The following is a 21,440-nucleotide window of genomic DNA, read 5'->3' as shown; positions in this document are numbered from 1 at the left end:
ACCACATTCTTTTAGAATTATCTCATTACTTACTTTGTCCATTAGGGATTTCCCGCTTATTATGCGCATGAATCTCATGTCAATTGCGTTAATTTTACTCTTTTTTTTTGATAAGTTCATGTCTCGCTACCGTATAGTACAGTCGGTACAAATGTGGAATTATGTATTGCCATTTTAGCTTTATTTGATATATTTTTACTTCTGATAAGGGGACCTGCTCTACCAATAACCTTCTTACCTTCATTTATTTGTCTATCTAATTCCTCATCTATCTTCCCGTCCCTAGTAAATAAGCCACCAAGGTATACGAACTTATCAACTTGTTCAATTCTCTCATCATTTAATAAAATATTGCATAGTGTTTTCTCACTATTTCCTTCATGCTTGCATCTAGTTTATTCAACATTCTTTGTAAGTCTTCGATACATGACCGTACATGACCTTCCTGGCATAAACCCACTTTGGACTTCCCAAATCTTTGCTGTTATTTTCATTACCCTACGAATAAGTATTTTTGAATATATTTTACTTACGGTGCTTAATAAGCTAATCCCTCTGTAATCATTGCACTCGCTTTTATCTCCCTTTGTCTTGTATATTGGTACGATAATCGCTTTTTCCAATCGTCTGGGACGTCTCCCATCTCGAAACATAAATTTATCAATTCGCACAGTCTATGTGGTATGCACGCGCCACCGCGTTTAAGCATTTCAGCGTTAATACCGTCTACCCCGGCAGCCTTACTGTTTTTCAAGTTCTTAATTATATCCCTGACCTCAGTGACACTTTCTTTTTCAATTGAGTTTTCCATCGCATCGTGTTCTACATCACAGTTGTGATGTCCTATAGCTTCACCTCCAAATTGTCTCCTAAAATAGTCTCTGAAAGTCTCTAGTATTCCGTCTGCATCATATACCATTTCCCCCCTACTATTTCTCATGTTGACAATTTCTGTACTTTTGTTTCCTTTCATTTTTTTATAAAGTAGTTTCCTGCTTCCTTCAAAGTCGTTTTGTATTTTTATCTCTTCTTCTGCTCTAGTTGTATCTTCACTTTCTTTAACTAATGGTTTAAGTATCCTGTTTTCGCGTCTATAATCATTTATACGTCTATTTCTTTCCTCATTGCTAAGACCTGCGATGTTTAAAGTTCTCTTGTACGCTTCTCCTTTTGCTTTTTGGGCAGCCTGAATTTCATCATTCCACCACAAATCATCAGACATTCTTCCTACAACTGCGGTACCACACACTTCGATCGTACATCTAACAAGGATATCCCGTAACATTGTCCAGTCGTCCTCTATATCTTTGTTTGTATACGGTCCTCCCATGTTGCCCTATCTATGCTTTCGATTATCTTATTTTGGAAATCTATTCGCACATCCGGTTTCTGTAGGTTTTTAATTTTGATTCGCGTTTGTTTTGCTTGTTTTGCTTCTTTGACTAAAGTTCCTTTTAATAAGTTCAGAAAATATGGGTAATAAGTTGTTTTCATTCCTTCATGCGGAATGTAAATTCTGAAATTTTAATTCTCACCAATTCAACTCTGCCTCTGTAGAGTTAAAGTTATTTAAATTCACACATTTGCATAGATGTTATTGTTAAATTTTTTAACACGTTTAAATAAATTATTAAAATATAAATAAATATAAATTTTAATATTTCTCGAATTTATAAGTTATAAAAAGACTTAATAATGGAAAATAGGTTAAATAAATGCTTTCGGTAAATTTCACTAAAACGATTAAGAGGAATAGGATTTGCACTTTTTCTGTTCCCGTTGGGGGATTTTGAGACGGAGGAAAAATCGCGTATTCATAGGAATAAAAATTCTTAATTTTTCTGAATTCAACACTTGTTACCGGGTAGGGTGGGGTAAAAAGTGCAATTTTGTATTCTTGAAGTACAGGTGTTGTTTAAGAAAATGGATTGCAAATTATGGGAACGTCGGGGGGCAAAAAGTAACGAGTGAAACTTTTTACCCCTGACGTTTTATGTCATATAAAGAAAAAAGCTAGGCTCATTTTGAGACTTATATTGACCCTGAATTGAGACGCAATATTTTTTAGACCAAAGAACTAAAATTGAGTTTATAAACAAACGAAAATTACATCAATTTGCTCCAGAAATGGCTGAAGTAAGACCTTAAAATAATAAGAAACAGCAAAAATAAGCCTAGCTTTCTTCTGTGTGATAAAGTATATTTGTTTGACAAGACAACTTATTTATTACGGTTTCTTCATGCCTGTAGAAAATACGTACCTACAAGCGGAAGACTGACCGTGGGACAGTGACTATTGAAGTGATGAAGCGTGCAGCAGAAGTGGTTATGAAAGGCAATAATTCCATTCAATCAGCAGCCAAAGATTTCAATGTATCCAAAATGAGCCTAAAAAGATTTATAGATCGTCTTAAAGAAAACCCAGATAACGTTGAGTTTGGATATTCGTCGAAGTTGATTTTTAACCGCAGGTAAGAAGCAGATTTAACTAAATACATAAAACGATCAGCTGAAATATATCATGGATTAGGACCGAAAGACATACGCCGCCTTGCGTATGATTGCTCCGTTAAATATAAGTTAAAATATCCTGCGAGCTGGAATAAAAATAAAATGGCAGGCAAAGACTGGCTCAATGCTATTTTAAAGAGAAACAGTCGTTTAAGTATTAGAAGACCAGAAGCTACCAGTTTAAGTAGAGCTACATCCTTTAACAGGAATAATGTTTCCGGATTTTATGACAAATTAAACACAATTTTATCTCGTGACGAACTCACTGCGTCGTGCATCTGGAATTTAGACGGAACAGGTGTTTCTACCGTTAGTAAGCCATCAGAAATCATTGCTGAAAAAGGAAAAAGAACATTTGGGTCGATTACATCTGGAGAAAGAGGAACCAATGTTACACTGATAGCCGCTGTTTCTGCATCGGGTAGATCCATCCCACCAATGTTTATTTTTCCGAGAAAAAAGTTTCAAGAACATTTTATAAGAGATGGAACACCCGAATGCATTGGAGCAGGAAACAAATCTGGCTGGGTAACCGATGAGGAGTTTTTCATATTCATGCAGCATTTTATAAAACATGTTAAACCCACTAAAGATGAGCCAGTTTTTATTCTGCTAGATAATCATTCTTCCCATATCTCCGTAAAAACCTTAGATTTGGCGAAAGATAATGGTATTTGTATGCTTACTTTTCCACCATATTTCTCTCATAAGCTGTAACCACTTGAGGTTTCTGTATTTGGTCCATTTAAAAGATATTTATCTTCCGCCTAAGATGCCTGGATGAGAAATAATCCTGAAAGACGATGACGATTTACAATATCCCATCGATCGTCCGTACAGCTTTGCCACTGGCTTTAACACCCAACAATATTTGCAAAGGTTTCGAAAGATGCGGGATCTATCCTTTCAACAGAGAAGTCTTTGATAAGAGCGATTATACTCAATCCTAGGTTACTGATCGACCTAATCCTGCGGATGGACATGGTCAATCTTCCGATGATGTAGAAACAGTGCAAGTGAATGTGCTTTCTACTCCTGGTCTTTCTAGAAGAGTAGAGCCAGTACAAGCGAATGTTGTTTCTTCACCTGGACCTTCTACATGTACAATAGTAGAGCTAATGCAACTGAGCTACATCAGAAGAGCCAGTGCAAGAAAATGTGCATTCTACCCCGTCAACACTAGGACACGACGCAGATTTCTTTCGGGAAGTTGTAAGACCATTTCCAAAAGCAAGTGCCCGTAAGCAGAACTCCGCTATTAGAAAACGTCGACATTACGCCATAATAACCGACACACCCGAAAAAAAAGACTTTACAGCAGGAACAGGAAAAATCCAAATCTAGGAAGATTCCTGATAACCGGAAATCTGTATGGCCCGTTGTGAAGCTTATTCTGAAAGCATCCCCGTCGAGCAATGGATCCAGTGTGACGCATGCAAAAAATGGGCTCATGAAAAATGTGCTGCAAACCGGCAGTCGACCACATTCGTTTGCATTCATTGCTAAAGTGACGATGAAACTCTATAGTTATTTAAGTCATCCAAAGATTAATATAATTAGGTTTCTATACTATGTAAGTGCCTTCTGTGCAATTTAAAATACAAAATTACATTTTATTTATGTTGGTACTTTTTACCCTAAAGTTATGAACTTTTTTCCCCATGTGTGGAGCAAGAAGTGCCTTTCCAAATTTTTGACAAAAAATTATATAATGAAATAAGTGAAAAACATATATACTTTTTATGATTGCAATTTGAAAGTCTTATATCTCACGTATGTTTTAAAGTAAAAAACAAGACAATATCTAATTTTGTTTGGGCACAGGGTTAAGGAGAGTCAATTTTGGCATTTCTAACGCAACCCTACCCTACTGGAAAATTACCCTTAAAACAAAAAATGTCAATTCTTTATGAAATCTACCTTTTGAACAATGAATTCTCGTCTTTCTTACTTTAAATTATTAATATTGGTTTGGTGGAATATTTATTATCATTGGTTTATTAATTTAAAATTATTTAAACAAATGGAATTTGTTTAAATATTTCTTTCCCTCAAAAATTCGTTTTCCCCCCTAAAAATCATTATTATTAGTCTAGAGGAATATTGATTAACATTGGCTTATTAATTGTTTATTATTTAAATAAATGGTATTTATTTAAACAATTTTTTCCTTAAAAATTATTACGATAAGTCTAGTGGAAAATTTATTAACATTATGTAATTAATTTTCAGGGGTTTAAGTACAATTATTGCTGATAAATATTCCACTAGACCGACAGCAATAATTTTTCTTTAAAACAAATTCGAAACAAAATTATTCAAACCAATTTCATTTGTTTAGATAATTTAAAATGAGTGAACTAATGTTAATAAATATTCCACTAGATTATTAGTGATAATTTTTAGGGAAAAAACGAATTTTCATAACATTTGTTAATTTAATTAATTTAATTAATATTAATTTAATTTAATTTGTTAATTAATAAACATTTGTTGTTAAATATTCCACTAGACTAATAGTAATAATTTTAAGAGGGGGGGGGGACAAATTTTCGAAAAAAATGTCTACAAATTTCATTTGTGTAAATAATTAAAATGTCGATTTCATGAAGAAGTGGCAGTTTTTGTTTTAAGGGTAGTTTTCAGGTACTCGTGAGCATTTGTTAGAGGTGTCAACCCCATATGTATGATACATAAAATTCTTCGTTGGATAATTCTCAAAAGGCCCTCATACTTTCCTGTCACATTTTTTCAAACCCTAAAAAATGTTTCCAAAAACTCAAAAATGTTATTTTTTCCCATGCATTTTACATGGCAAACTTCAACGCAAAACCGGCAGCTGTTAAAATCGAAAAATGAAAAATTAAAATTAGGGAATTTCTTTTTTCGGATTTGGTATGAAATTCGGGGCATCGTTGCCCTCTAAAGAAAAGAAGCGTTTCTGAGCCTCCCTCGTAAACACACACACACACACACACACACATATATATATATATATTTTTCAAGGGTTTTATATAAGCAAAAGTAACGATTATGCCCTTTCACACTATCTTTTGTATTTAGTCATTTTTAAAGCTGCATTAAGATTCAAAATAAATAAATAAATACTGAATTTACTACCAGTGTTCGTAATCATAAGTTGGCTGACCGAAAACAAAGCTATTTATCGTTTGTCATAGTTTTGGATTCTAAACCTAACCTTCAAATAAATTTTTTTATGTGATGTGGATGAAACATTAAAATTGAATATTTCTTTCGTTTTTTTGTCCTGATTCTTTTTTAAGTAGAAACATGATTTTTACGTAGATCAATATGTAATTCAACCCCTTGCACTCAAGGCCGCTTCCGCGAGGACTAACCACCAAGTCGAAGCGTTTCGTGGCGCTTTTGGTGAATTTCTTACCTCTAACTTAAAATGATTACAAATATAAAGTATCACATAAAGCTTTTATATTTTAATATTTAATGTATCTTTACATCTTCATGAAGATAATTTCTTAAACATTAGTCGTCTTAAATTTGTATAATTTTGAATTGATTTGTTTATTTTCTCTGATTTAAATTCATGGAACGAATTCAAATAATATGCACACATACGTGCACGAAAACATAGATACATATTAGTTTTCAACTTCTTTGTAGATTCGATAGAGTCGCTCTAGGTGGTCAAGCGCACCCATGAGAGTCGAGACAGCCTAATGATACCGCACTAATCTCAGATAAGAAAATCTTACGTAGTTTGAAAGGGACATTACGTCGTGTTTGTAAGATTATATACGCAGTGCTTAGGACTGAACTTCAAAGAACGATATCACAATTTCAAATGTTCAAGTGAAGTTTTAAACTTGTGGTTTTAAGAATAAATTATTGATATATCATACATTTTTCTGATCTATAGTCATGTTTCTATTAAACAATTATCATTCGTAAGTTTAGACTTTGCATGAAAACTGACTAATTGTATTTTTCACCATCGCATCGCCTGATGGTCTCGTCGCACTGCGCCGCGTAGTGGCGCACAGGTGGTGGTTGTTTTAACCACACAACCCCTGGTCATTTTGGACAAGTGGCAGTACTTTTATGTTTTATTTCTTTTTAAGTACATTTTTATTATTTTCCATCTATTAAATACTAATATTACAGCTTAGTGTGCGAACTATAAATTACCATAAACAACAATTAAAATAATACAAGAGAATTTACATAATATTATGCCTAAAGTCCAATAAAAAATGTTAACACAATTCAGCATTCAAATATTTGATGCTTGGAATTACCTGTCCAACATGTGAATTCAATTAATTAAAAATATCTGTACTAAAAAACTACATTAATCTTGCCTTCCTAATGTATTATTAAAGATTGGCCATATTATCGCACTGTCCGTTCTGGACCCACATCCTCTATCCGGAACGAATAAACACGGACATTATTATGTGATTTCGGCCAGTTAGAAAAACTGACGTTATGAAATCATTGATTAATTCAATTTCAATGAACAGAATGAATGTATTTATATAGTGACAAGAAATTGAAAAAAGATTAATATAAATCGGTTAATATTTGCAGTAATAGTGTAAATCTATAGGAATTGCAGAAGAACAAACGGGCACTTAACTCGACGCTTTTCCTCGCATTCGGCGCGTGGTCCTAATACTCAAACAGGTGTGTCTCTAGTGAAGTGAAATTAAAGTTAATTATGTTTCATTTTTAAATCTGTGTTTTCTTGTGTTCACCTAACCACTTGTGCGATCATCATTATGTTCGACTCTAATCCGAAACATTGGTCCTTCGATTACGGATGAGTGAATGCACCTGGAATATAAAAGCATAGTGCATCATCCATCGAACACAATCGCATTTTGACGTTACAAAATATAAGTTAGCATATTTGAGCAACTCTTACTCGAGCTTGTACTTAAAACTACCAAAATTTCGCTTCACAAAAGTGTATAAATTTAGATTCCCCAAAGCGATTAAAGTGAACCGTACATTACAGGGTCTATAGGTGTGAGCTAGTGAGTGTTGATAATGTTTACAAAAACATGAGCAGTTCATTGAGACACTTGTTATAAAAACTGTCTTTTGTGTTACACACGCTCGCAATTATCAAATGTGAAACGGATGGTTCACGTGTGACGGATGCATACCGGCGATCAAGTGACAGTCAGACGTGTGCAACAAATTTTTAATGCACGTGGATCTCAGTCACGAGTCACTGTCATCATCCCTCTGATTTCTTCATAACTTACGAGTAGAAGGAAGGAAGTAATCGTCTGTCTTCTTTCTTCACATCACATATGGAAGGAAGGAAATTATCGTCTCTCTCGCTTCTTCGCATCTGCAAAAAAGAAGGAAGGAATTTTTTCTTATATTCGACTACCTGCATTCTATATTACAGCATGCTCTGTCAAATTATTCAGGCTTTGTTTATCTTCTCAAGTGAACTTCAGGAAGCTGTCAACATTCCTCGACAGCGTATTCTTATTATACTAGCGTGAAGTACATTCGATTTTGTGCGCTTGCTACTTATCAAACACGAAGTGTATGATGCTCTCTTCGACTTGAGTATTATTGGTTCTTTTACTTTGTGTTATTTTTTTAATCGAATAATTCAGTTCTTACACTGTAAAAAATAGTTATGCTAAAAATCACGTTCGACCGTAACTTAATCTATCGGATATTGAAAACTTGACTGTGAATGAAGTAGTAAATTAATAATACCTCAATACTAATTAACATTGTCGTATAATTAAACTGAAATTAACATTGTGATAAAGCTATAACCGCGATACTTTGACAGTCTGCGTTTAAAACTGGAAATTATTTGACCTATGTTACGTCGTACCTAGTTACCTAATATACGTCGTAAAGATACATAGAGGATTGTATTTATATTAGACGGTGAATCTACCATTTTTCTGTTTGATTTAAATTGATGGAATGTAGAAGTGCTTGATAAAGAGTGAAATTAAATTCAGTGTGTTATCGCTGTTGATGGAGAATCGTTTCGAACCTGAACGACAAATCGCGGAAAACCTCGAAGTCGCGAGCTGTCGACTGTCGAACGACCAGCAGCAAGCAGGCAGGAACGCACTTAGCTCGGCAAATAAGGTAGCGTCATTACGACTTTTTTTACGGTGCTTTTTCTCCAGAGTGGCGTCCTATGGCACTGCCAATCTTTAAGCTAAAATTCAAAACTTAAAATTCTCTGACATATCAGCCAATAGCAGTGTTTCTGTGGATTACTAGGAGAATCTCATTGGCTGAAATATCTGGTGTTTTGGCTTTTTGCGGAAAGATTGAAGCTTCCATGGGACGCCAATCTTGCCAATGTACAAGCACAAAGTTTTTTCATTCGAACAGCTATGAATTTACACGCAGTGTATTTTTTTGAGCGGCGTTTATTTTTAACGCAAGTGTCGTTTATTTGCGCAGACTATTGTAAATTAACTACGTATTATGTGGGTCCATTAGTTTCCAAAACGTAGTAAGATGTAAAATACCATAACATTTTTTCACAGTGTACTATTTAAAATGACTACAGAGGAAATTGACGAACTGATCGATCAACAAATCAAATAAGGTGGTATAATTTCACGGACGTATATCAATTTTGAAAAAGGATGTTCTGCTAATCTTACACGTGGAGCATTCAAGGCTCGCATGCAGAATCTAGATAAGAAATGAGATTAATTTCAGGAGAAGCATCAAGAGGTACTTTCCTTATATGCCAAGGAGGATGCGAAGTTGCCGTACTTCTCTAAAGACATTTTTAGTGAAACGGAGCAACTCTATTTAGTTAAGTTGAGTAGATTTTTTGACAAAATGGAGGTTCTTGATCGAGGACCAGCTTCTAGGGCTGATCAAGCAGACCCTTATCAACAAACGAATCACGGACATGGTCCAGACCTTCCAAAGATTGAACTTCTCAAATTTGCGGGCAATCATTTGGATTGGTCGAATTATACATTTAAACATTTACACATTTCTCGGCCAGGATCTTCCACTCTCAAAAATTCAAAGAACGATAGAAATCCAGCATAACAACCAGTAAATTCCATGGTAACTCTAGTGCTTTTGGTCTAAGCCTCCTCGCAACAGCACTTGTAGTTGTTCAGAGCAAGGATGAACGCTATGCACAGGCACGTTGCATGATAGATCCATGTTCGATGAGAAAGTTTATTTCAGAAATTCTCACACAGCGTTTTCGATTATCTCGTCGATTCGCATCTCTCCACATTTCTGGCACAAAATGGTAAAAAACGTTTTTCTTTGTTCATAAACCTAATATCTTAAGATTGATTGAACGGAATTCAATAAAATTTAGACTGGGCACAGTTCACGTCATACCTAATAAGGGACAAATACTCACAAGATCCAAATATATATTTCAAGGCCGGAAAATCCTAGGGAAAACGGGTACTTTTCATATTTTATGAATGAACTAAATCAAACTTTTAGAAATAATGATATATTTCTTCATATTAACACTTAAATTTCTTTATTCACATCGACCAAACTGAAATCCAAAGGAATGGAGGGGCGTACACCAATTGCAAAATGGCGGTAATTATAGGGTGTGGCCTCCCCTTATTGAAGAAATGGGTGATTCTCAGCTATAAAAAAGAGGGGTCCCGCCGCTTTCCACCGACAGACATATATGCGAATGAAGCAACACAAAGATAAGTTAATAGCGATACCCACATGGATAGTAGAAAAGGTCTTAGACGCAACAGAAAATCTAAGACATGTATGTATCCTGCAAAAACTCTAGGCTAAGATGGAAACGAATGCTTAATGTAATGTGTACGTAGGATTATAAACAAAGACACAATCAATGCAAAAGAATATACTCTCTCAGCCGGAGAGAGTAGGTGCATTATTCTTTTGTATGAAAGAGCACAGAGATAATTGATGAAGAAAATGTTGTATAATAACGGTACCCTATACGAGGTGTGTTCAAAAAATAAGGTGACGTTATGGTTTTCTCAAAAAATATTAATTTATTCCTGAATATTTATGTTGTCCCCTTCAAAGTAACCCCCCTCAGATATAATACACTTGTGCCAACGGTTTTTCCAATCATCGTAGCACTTCTGATAATCATGTTGTGGTATAGCCTTGAGTTCTTTCAGCGATGCAATTTTTATCTCCTCAATCGTTGAAAATCGATGTCCTTTCATGGGTCTCTTCAGTTTTGGGAAAAGAAAAAAGTCACTGGGGGCCAAATTCGGTGAATATCGAGGGTGAGGCACGACTGTGGTGCTGTTTTTGGTCAGAAAATATTCCACAAGCAACGATGAATGAGCAGGTGCATCATCGTGATGCAATAGCCATGAATTGTTTTTCCAAAGTTCCGGACGTTTTTTGCGTATCGCCTCTCGCAAACGGCATATAACTTGAAGGTAATACTCCTTATTGACCGTACGACCTTGTGGTAAGAATTACTGATACACTACGCCACGATTGGGCTGTAGTTTCGACGTCATAACCATATACCCACGATTCATCCCCAGTTATAACCCTTTTCAGAAAATCAGGATCATTATTGACTTCATTCAACACCTCCTGAGCGATGGTCATGCGATGGATCTTTTAATCAAAATTAAGCAGTTTTAGAACAAATTTCGCTGACACACGTCTCATGCCCAAAACGTCCGAAAAGATAGCATGGCATGAGCCAACCGATATGCCAACATCTTTAGCAACTTCTCTGATGGTAATTCGGCGATTTTTCGACACCATTTCTTCCACTGCTTGAACGTTTTCATCTGTTGTTGACGTGCTGGGACGTCCAGGGCGAGGTTCGTCTTCGACATCCTCTCGGCCTTCTTGGAACAGCTCGTACCACTGATACACATTTTTCTTACTCAGAGTAAACTCATCGTATGCAACTATCAACACTTCAAGAGTTTTAGAGCACTGGATTCCATTTTTCACACAAAATTTAATGCAAACTCTTTGCTCCATTTTTTCCGAAAGAAGAAAATCACTGAGCACACCAAACCCTTCTAACATTTTACGCATCTGCCAGAAAAACAACACGAGCTATATAGTCAAAACTGTGAACATATGATCGTGACGAGTGTACCAACACAACAAAACAAAAAACTTAAAACTTGAATATACGTATCCCGCGAAAATTGAAAAGTCACACAAAGAACACACCTCTTATACGTGTTTAAATAAACATTGATTAAAATAGATACAAAGTAACAGGTTTCGAAGAACATGCCTGTACACAAGATTCGAGCCGATTTCAGCAATGTAGTGAGCATACAACACCACTGCCACCATTTTCACGTCCTGATACATTTTTGCAGATAAGTTTATGTTTAGCCAATAGCCCAATGTCAGCTGAAGCACTTGCGGAATTTCTAGGCTGTTCATTGTCTGTCAATACGTTTTCGTATGAGTGTTCTGGCAAACTGGATGCAGGTATAGGAGGCACTGCTTTTTTATGTTCTCAGCCGATAACAGTCCTCGTCCTCGATGTGTTATCGAATAGCCAAGGTTTTTTTGACATGGTTTGCTTGTTCTTTTCATGCTGTTGTTGTTTAGTATTCGTACTTGCTCTTTTCGTTGTTTGCCGAGCCATCTTTTAAGTTTCATGGCATGATTGAGAATACAGGCGTAATCCTCCTTTTTGATTCCATAATGAAAACAATATTCTCGTTTGTCTGATAGTTCTTCCAGGTTAATAATTTGCCTACTCAAATTTTGTAGTAGTTTTGCTTTGTCATGCCCGTGTGTATAAATTGTAGCCGAGGATTGAGCTACATCTCGGAGATTGGAGTAGAGAAACTTCATGGAAATTTCTCCTTCGAAATACTCGATCCCATGATAGAATCTTTGTATCCAATTGTTTTTTTGTTTTACGTAGGTAAAAAATTCGCAAAAGGGACGAGGTGGCGCTGCGATCCAGTGAGCGACAAACTTGTGATCCAGTGTGACAATAGCAACTTCCTTTGGTAGAAAATTGGTGTTGAGATCGCAAAAGCTTTGAATTTCGATTACATAGTCATCCATATTGCAGATTTCACAACGAGGACGAAGAGTGCGATGAAAAACTATATCATTGGAACGATGTAGGGCGTTACAAGTGTTCTTTACCAATACTCGGATATGACTCAAGACTTGGTGGCTTATATATTTCGTAGATATATCAGCTTTCCCCTTCCACACTTCCACACTTTTGTACAAATGTGACCGCTGGCAGACAGGTATGCACGCGGGCTTTTAGTGGCACGTGTTGACAATCCCAAACTGATAGTGTGTACAAGTGCTTCTTCGAACCTTAATTCATAAAAATCCATGCTTTACAAGATTCCAGTGTGAGTAGAAATGTGCTGATAAATCTGGTGTAAGATCAAGTGCAAAAAGACAGAATCCGTGTGCATAATCATCACGATCTATATTATTTCCTTCATTGAGAAAATGAAAACCACACCCCATGAACAATGAGCGGTATGCCTCAACGTAGAGGTTATTTTTTGTAAAATCTGGTTGTATAGGTTTCGATGGGATCTGCATGTGCTCGATATATAGTAAAAAGGGATTTATATTAATTTTGAAAATCAAACGGGGTTTTCGAGGCATTTCCGTTGTATGCATCATTGTCGAAAAAGCCAATGATTATTCTCTTAGGTAGTTGTCCAAGTAAAACATTGTCAAGAGTCTCGCTCTGTATAACAGAATGAATGGTTAGTGCATTTACTTTCACTCTATTAATAGGATATTCAGCTGTCCCTTGAGATAATGCTTTTGCGTAAGCAAGAAAATGCCGAGACTAATTTTTGCTCGACGAACTAAAAGTGTTGCTTCTTTAATATGGATGGATGCTTTGCCTGTAGGATCCATGAGACAGAAAGCATCCTTGAAACGCACGAGTCGTAGGTGGATCTTAAGACCATTCAACATGAATTTATCCAGATTAAAGACATCACAGTGTATATAACCAATCAAATTAATTTTTCTCCAGCACCAAAATCTGCGCGATTGAGTTTAAGCCCCTTCTTTTCATCGGCAATACTTTCCATATGCCCGGGCATATCATCTATCCACAAAGACGCTGTAAGATGACTTGATTTCGCGTCTGGTCCATAGTTGAGTAATGCTTCAATGTATGCTCTGTAAGCATAAGCATTAATTGGTGGCGATACTAATTTTTTATTAAAATATACATCCGCCTGATTAAACATTAAGTGTAGTATATTATTAACAGGAACTATTTGAGCAAAAGAGCTTGCATTTTCTTTGTTCTTTTGGGTGCTTGTAAAGCTATCTTGAGATTCAGAATAGTATATGGTAAGATAATGTACTCTTCTCCGTTGCCACGAGCGACAAATTCTATGGGTAAATCGTCAGTGAGTGATAAAATAGGTTTGCAATGAACCCATTGAGAACCCTCTGTCGAAGTTTGAGTTGGTGGTAGAGAAAATAGATCCAATTCTGATTTTAGACATTCACAAGAGTTCCAATGTAAAAAAGACTTTTTTCGTAAATTAGTATTATTTACTTTCGAAAATGTCAAGAAGGCACTTTTTCCTTGATTTCGTACATCACTTTACAGCCCTTTTACGTGTAATCTTCTTTCCCTTTTCTTCTTCAGCTTCCTTTTTAACAATCTCTTTACTTTCTTTGTCTTCTTTATACCCTGAACCACTCATGCGGTTTTGCACCTTCTCCATAGCACGTTTCTTTACATTCTTTCCAGATTCTCCAAGACGAGTTTTCACGGCACTTTTTAACGGAATATGATGTTCCAACTCGTCGATCACATGCATACCCGTGCGTGGCGCTTCTTTACTGACTACGCGTGCACCGCGAGTCAGAAACAGCCAAACCCTTCAAAAGGGTTCACCGAGAAAACTGCCAATTCCGTATGCTTTTGGTCTAGTAGTGGTATGTCATGAGGTGCTGAAAAGCCTTATTGTTTAGATGGTCATGTTTTAACCGAACGTGATCGTTGATTTCTGGTGTTTTATTAATTGCACGCACTAATTCATTTACAGAATCGTAGAAACCCGGTGGAAAAAATGCTACTATTGGTTTCAACCACGTACCAGCCAGAATTTCTGTTTTTTTTTTGTCTTCGTTTTATAACAATTTTTAGTTTCTGATCATCAGTTTTCTTGTCAAAGAAATTATATTTTTGATCAGGAAATTCTGGATCTGGATCATCATTGAACATGAGAACAAGACGATTTTCTAATACACCTCCCCAGGGTCGTACATGAAGAAATGAGCATGGAAATAGAATCTTCGTGAGAGCAACTGCCCAACGCCCTTGTACACGAAATTCTTTGGGCAATTGCGTTGTGAAATGTGTGATTATATTGTTGGAATAGTATTTAATACTACTATCACCAGGTAGAATGAGATGAAACTCATCTTCATTCGTTTTAGATGTTTTTTTATATAAGAAGCAGGTATCCAAGAATTGAATTTACCAGGATATCCGTCCCACTTGACGAGAACTTGTTTTTAGAACCTTTCCCACATGTTTGAATTACTTGTTCAACAATAAACTCGTCCTTGTGCACATTATTATTAATGACATCTGCTAATACTTGTTGATAAAAAAGTCCATTAATGACTTCACCAGCTAAATCATCCAACTCGTACATAACATGTGAGTATGTTCTTGACGTTATGACCCATTTAATAACAACGAATTCCTTACTCCATCCCGATTGATATCCTTTCTCGAAGGTGCCACCTACATGACTGATGCTTCAACATCACCAACCCGATATTTAATTCTTTTCTTTTGATTGTTTTTTAAATAACGTCGTTATACATTGTGAGTGCGATTAAAACCTTCGACGACTACGGCTTTGACAGTAGGATCGCGTGCAACTCGGAACTTTATTTCCTTTATCAGTTTGCAGGCAAACCGGTGTGCGATTATGACCTTTCCCCAGAATACGAGTAAATGAATTTTTTTACCTCTGTTGTAGACTTATTTTTAAGTGGTTCGACCCAAGCATGCTTGCTGAATACATCGATTACGACTAAAATATTTGAATTATTATTCTATGTTTTTAAAACCTTTAAATCCACCAAATCTGCCTCCCATAAATCATCCACATTATCAATATTAGATTGTGCTCTTCTGAAACGTTTCGCCACAAGTCTGCGGAGTGCAACAGCGCACCGCTGTGCTTCCTCTGCGCCGCGAAAGAAGAAAAGTCCCGGACCGATCATCTGCCGGGAAGCATGAGATGTCGGTCGTTCCGAGAGGCAACTTCGGTGAAGAAGCCTCAAGAATGACCAAATTAACCAGCCACACCCAACCAAGATGCCCGAAGGCCGGCGAGCCCGATGAGCGGTACACCCGCACAAACGAGGACGATGCGTGCATCTTGGTGGGGAGAGAAGAAAAAGCCTCGAACAGACCATCGTTTGGGGGAAAAGGAGTTGCTTGGCGTTCAGAGGGGCAGCCTCATTGAAGAAGCTCCTTATACGCTCAAGCAAGCGTCGTAGTTGGGCAGGTCCAATAGCAAGCCCAGATATGGAGGATAAGGCCAAGTTGGCAAAAAAGAAGAAGGTCGAAGCACGGCTTAAGAACGGCACCCCCCTGAAGTAATGCGAAAGCGGTTCCGGGGGGGGGGGGGAATAATGCCAAGGAGAAAGGGTGGTGTTTTTTAGTGGATCCTTGGTAGCATCATTATAATGACAGAGTTGACTTTGTATAATGTATAATTATACGCAAGGTATAATTGAATATTATATATGTCGGGTCATTGTAGTGATGCGTCAACTAAGATCCTCACACTACCGAGAAGTGCGGACCCTTCACGTTGTGTTCTTGAACATTTTTCACCAGGCCCTCGTGAAAAAAAAATCATCATCATCATCCCGTGTGGGTTTGCTGGTGCTCCATCGGGCGCCTCCCCAGGTTGCGGATAGGGGAACGCTTCCCAGATATGGGGGGTACCGGAGAAATCAAATAACCCGGGGTGGACAAAAACCAGCTAGGGGAAGAACCCCGAATTAAAACCAATTATGAGTCAGTGTATTTAAAACACAATACCCCAAAGGAGTGACGATCTCCTCGCTAGTTCCGATCGGGTGAAAGTCCCGATGGCTGACGCCGACCCTATGGATTTTGGGGAAGGTCAAATACATGCAGCGGAAGACAACGCCAACGCAACACGAAAAATCGTTGAAGAAGACGACGGCACAGTATCATTTTTAAGAGAGATGAATGCCCTACAGATACAAATCGTTCAGTCAGAGACCTATATCCAGAAGATTATCATGGAAATAGGAAACGTCACGTTTAAAATGCAGATGGCAGCGGAGAAGCAGAAGAATGTGAGTGTCAAAATCAAGGATGGACTGGAGGAAGTCTCGGAATTCTTGATGAAGCTTAACCAATAGCGGGAGGCGCAGAAAAAACTGCATGACTCCCTGATATTATTGCTTAGAACGGGAGCAAAGAAGAATATATTCAGCGCAAACACGCCGACTGCTACCCCAGGAAAGGGTAAACGCTCAGCGACCAGCCCGGCGGAAAATTAAACGGCAACGTCAATTGAAAAAAGAAAGCATGCTGGGCCCGGAGAAATGGACTGGGCAACGGCAACGCGCAGGAGGCAAAAAAGAACAGAGCTGCTGAAGAAGATGAAGCACCTCTGCAAAAGCACGCCATGCAGCAAGGAAATAAGAAGGAAGCCGGTGAAAGGAGAGAACGAAAACCGAGAAAAAGGCAGCGCCTTGAAGCCCTGCTCATAAAACCCGCAAGTGGGAAGTCTTACTCTGATGTTCTTAAAGACATCAGAGGAAAGCTTAACCCTGAAGAGACATGGACCGACATTCGTTCTATTCGCCAGACAAGAGGTGGCGAATTATTCATACAACTTGGGAAAAAGACGAAAGATGCTAGAGCCTTCGCAGACTGGGTGAAGACTACACTGGGAGACGCTGGGGCGGTCAGGTGTATGGCACCTAGGATAACCTTGGAGCTATTAGACCTTGACGGCATCACGTGCAAAGAAGACGTTAAGGAGGCCGTAAAAAGAGACCTCCAAGACCAGGATGTTGAAATTCAGGTTTCCATCTCTAGAGAGAACCGGCGAGGTCAGATTATGGCCCTAGTCAACATTTACCAGCGGCAGGGAAACATCCTACTGGAAGCACGACGCATTAAAGTAGGATGGATTTACAGCCGAATACGACAGAGAGTTCACGTGGCTCGCTGTTACAACTGTCTGGGATTTGGACATCAGTCCAAAGAATGCAACTTGCACAGAAAACCAGCAATGTTTCCTTTGCCAGGAGTTACCAGAAAGGCCTGAGTCTCTCAGCCATATATCCGGGTCAGGTGCCTGCAAATCGTTTCGGCAGGAACTAGACAAAATGAAAGGCAACCAGCTATGCTAAGAATCCTACAAGGGAACTTACATCGAAGCAGGACAGCAGACGACCTCCTAACACATACAGTGCTCGACAGGAAGGTCGATTTTTTGATAATCAGCGAGCAATACCAGGATAGAGACAGCCTCACATGGTTTTACGATCACCTGGGAACGGCAGCTATTTGGGTGCGAAACACAAAAAAGATTCCAATAGACGAGCATGGGTCAAGAGACCGATTTGTTTGGGTGAAAAGCAAAGGCACCATGTATGTCAGCTGCTACCTCACCCCAAATGAGAGCATCTCGGACTTCCAAGAAAAGCTTGACTGCCTCGAGGACATTGTTCGCGAGGAGAAAGGCAAAGTATTGGTGGCCGGCGATGTGAATGCAAGTTCAATCGAATGGGGTATGCCTATGTGAACTCGAGAGGAAAGCGGATATTGGAAATGGCTGCCAGAACTGGTCTTCTGATAATGAATAAAGAGTGTACACCAATCTTCTGGAGACCCGGACAGAAAGGTACGATCCCAGATATCACACGGGCATCAAAAAGCTTGGTACCATTGGTGCAACACTGGGAAGTAGCTGCAGAATACACCGGAAGTGACCATCAGTACATAAGCTTTTGCTTAGGTACTGGACCACAACGTACGACGCTGCCCGAAAAACAACAACTAAGTTGGGATGTACGAAAAATGGACAAAAAGCGCCTCGCAAACGTGATACTTAAGGGTAGTGAAGCCTTAACGTGTCTCTACGATAGATCTAGGGAATCCGAAATAGCGGAAACCCTATTGGAGGCGACCTTGAAAGTGGTACATTGTGCTTGTGACGAGTCTATGCCAAGACGGAAAGCGCGAAAAGAAAGGCTCTGCTTATTGGTGGTGCGAGGAAGTCGCCACACTCCGCCGAAAATGCCTAAAACGTATGCGTAAAAGGGTGGACACGGAGCCAACCCAAATGGATGTCCAATTCAAGCTGCACAAGAAAGAGCTACAGAGAGCTATTAAGAAAAGCAAGTCTCAGAATTGCACAGACCTGGCTCAAGAGGTGAATAATGATCCCTGGGGCCTGGGATACAGAATTGTAACCCTAAAATTAAAAGGTATGCCAGCAAGTGAGGGAATGGAGCCCGCAATTATTGACAACATTGTTGACTATCTCTTCCCCACCCACGCGGTGAGACAAGATGAGGCAGAGATGATTGCGGAGAGGGACATACCGCTCTTTAGTACAGAAGAACTTACAGTTGCAGTCATTGGCCTACAGAACAAGAAAGCGCCAGGACTTGACGGAGTCCCAGCAGAAGCGCTGAAGGTGGTAGCACACGCTTGCCCACAAGTGCTGCTCAATGCCTACAATACTTGTCTGAAGGAATGAGTGTTTCCCAAGCAATGGAAAACGCAGAGACTCGTGCTGATCATCAAGGGCAAGGGCGACCCCAGAACACCGGGAGCGTATTCCCCCTTGTGTTTGCTGAATACAGCAGGCAAGCTATTGGAGAAGCTATTAAAGCCCCGACTTCTAGAAGCTGTTCAGGAGGCTGGAGATCTTTCTTCGAGTCAGTATGGCTTCAGGAAAGGATGCTCTACGGTACAAGCGGTTCAAGAAATTGTAAGTACAATCAGATCAGTGCAAAACGGCAACCATCACTCCAGGAAGATCGTTCTTCTGGCGACATTGGACGTTAAAAACGCCTTCAATTCGGCCAGATGGACAGATATGATTAAAGCCCTAAAAAAGTTTAAAACTCCACGATACCTCTTGCGGATGATCAGGAGTTATCTTAAAGATCGTGTGCTGACGTACCGAACTACAGATGGTACCAGAACGAAAAATATTACGGCTGGAGCTGCCTAGGGGTCTATTCTAGGACCGGACCTCTGGAACATCTCCTACGATGACATTCTGCGAATGGAAATGCCAGTGGGAACTTACCTCTCAGCCTCTCGATACTCCTGTACGGGAGTGAAATATGGGCGGACGCTCTGAAACAAAAAAAGTACAGAAAAAGAATGGCTGCAGTACAACGCAGGGGAGTGCTGAGGATCGCGTGCTCATATCGTACCGTTTCTGAGTCGGCGGCCTTTGTGATTGCAGGGGTAGTACCTATAGATCTGCTATCGCTAGAAAGAAAGAAAACTTTTGAGAAATCTCCTGAAGTTGGGAAGGAGAACGCAAGACTAAAGGCTAGAATAGCAACAGAAGAATGCTGGCAACGACGGTGGAACAACGAACGATGGGGTAGATGGACAGCCAGACTTATCCCTGACCTACGTGTGTGGATAAGAAGAAAACGTGGAGAGGTGAATTATTACCTAACACAGTTTCTTTCGGGGCACGGTTATTTTCAGGCCTACCTCCATATGATGAAAAAGGTGCAGAGTCCAAAGTGTCTATACTGCGAAGCCGATCGTGACGACGTGGAGCACACATTGTTTGACTGTGGACGCTGGTCAGATTACCGAGGTGAGCTCGAGATACAAGCGGACGCCTCACACCAGAGACTGTGGTAGCAGTAATGCTACAAAATGAGAAGACGTGGGAGGCAATACCCATCTACGTAGAAAAAATTCTGCGGCAGAAGAAGGCATATATGAATTCGGCAGAATATCAGCCTTAAACGCGAGAAATATTCATGTCCAACCAGGATGCCGAAGGCCGACGAGCTCGTTGTGTGACGCTGCTGTTGCGCTGATGAGGACGATGCGTGCATTCTAACTGGGACGTAAAGTCGATTGATTTAAAAGAAGTTTTCTTTTGTTTGTTTGTTTGTTTGCAGGACAAGAGACTTTCTCACAGGGTCGAGGGCCCGCGAGCCCGAGAAGAGGCATTTGCCTCCTCTACCGAGAACGACGCGTACCCCTGGAGGGAGAATCTACTGCACAAAGAAGATAGAAGTCCAAGCTGGCAAGAATGGTGACGCCGAGGTACGGCGAATTGGTCTTATCCCTATGTTCCCGAAGGTATGCGAGAGCGGTTCCAGGAGCATCGGTTGGCAGGAGAAGGAGTAAAAGTTTAGTGGGAAGGTGCCGTTTCGGTAAGTCCCACTCTCACCTTCGTTCCTTGTGGACTATGCGCCCATGTGTGCATCTAGCGTATATGTATATATGCGTGACATGCATATACTGGGCTCGTGGTCCCCAAAGTTCGAATGTGGCTAGTGCATGAGCATTTCACCGTTTTTACTTCTTTAACAAAAAAAAAAAGAAAATCATCATCATCATCCACCATCATCCATCATCCACCATCTATCATCCACCATCATCCATCATCCATTATCCATCACCATCCATCATCATTCATCATCCATCATCCATCATCCGTCATCCATCATCCATCATTCATCATCCATCATCATCCATCATCCACCATCATCCATCATCCACCATCATCCATCATCAATCATCCACCATCATCCATCATCATCCATCATCTATAATCCATCATCCACCATCATCCATCATTCATCATCCATCATCATCCATCATCCATTATCCATCATCCATCCATCACCCATCATCATTCATCATCCATCATTCATCATCCATCATCCATCAT

At 39.1% G+C, this 21,440-nt stretch overlaps 1 protein-coding gene across 2 annotated transcripts in view; it reads left to right on the top strand.

Annotated features, from left to right (window-relative positions):
- The window catches only part of LOC117170605, a 16,597-nt gene extending 12,624 nt beyond the window's left edge, over window positions 1-3,973 (top strand). For both annotated transcript variants that reach the window (XM_033357486.1, XM_033357485.1), the window contains one exon: window positions 2,251-3,973. In XM_033357486.1, the coding sequence (XP_033213377.1) occupies window positions 2,614-3,228 (615 nt within the window). In that variant the 5' untranslated portion in view covers window positions 2,251-2,613 and the 3' untranslated portion in view covers window positions 3,229-3,973. The remainder of the gene's footprint in view (window positions 1-2,250) is intronic.
- The last annotated feature ends 17,467 nt before the right edge of the window (window positions 3,974-21,440 follow it).

Source organism: Belonocnema kinseyi, chromosome 4 (assembly GCF_010883055.1).
Source record: "Belonocnema kinseyi isolate 2016_QV_RU_SX_M_011 chromosome 4, B_treatae_v1, whole genome shotgun sequence".
Lineage (NCBI taxonomy): Eukaryota > Metazoa > Arthropoda > Insecta > Hymenoptera > Cynipidae > Belonocnema > Belonocnema kinseyi.
Note: the sequence above shows the minus strand (reverse complement) of the source record. Positions and strands in the feature narration are given on the sequence as shown.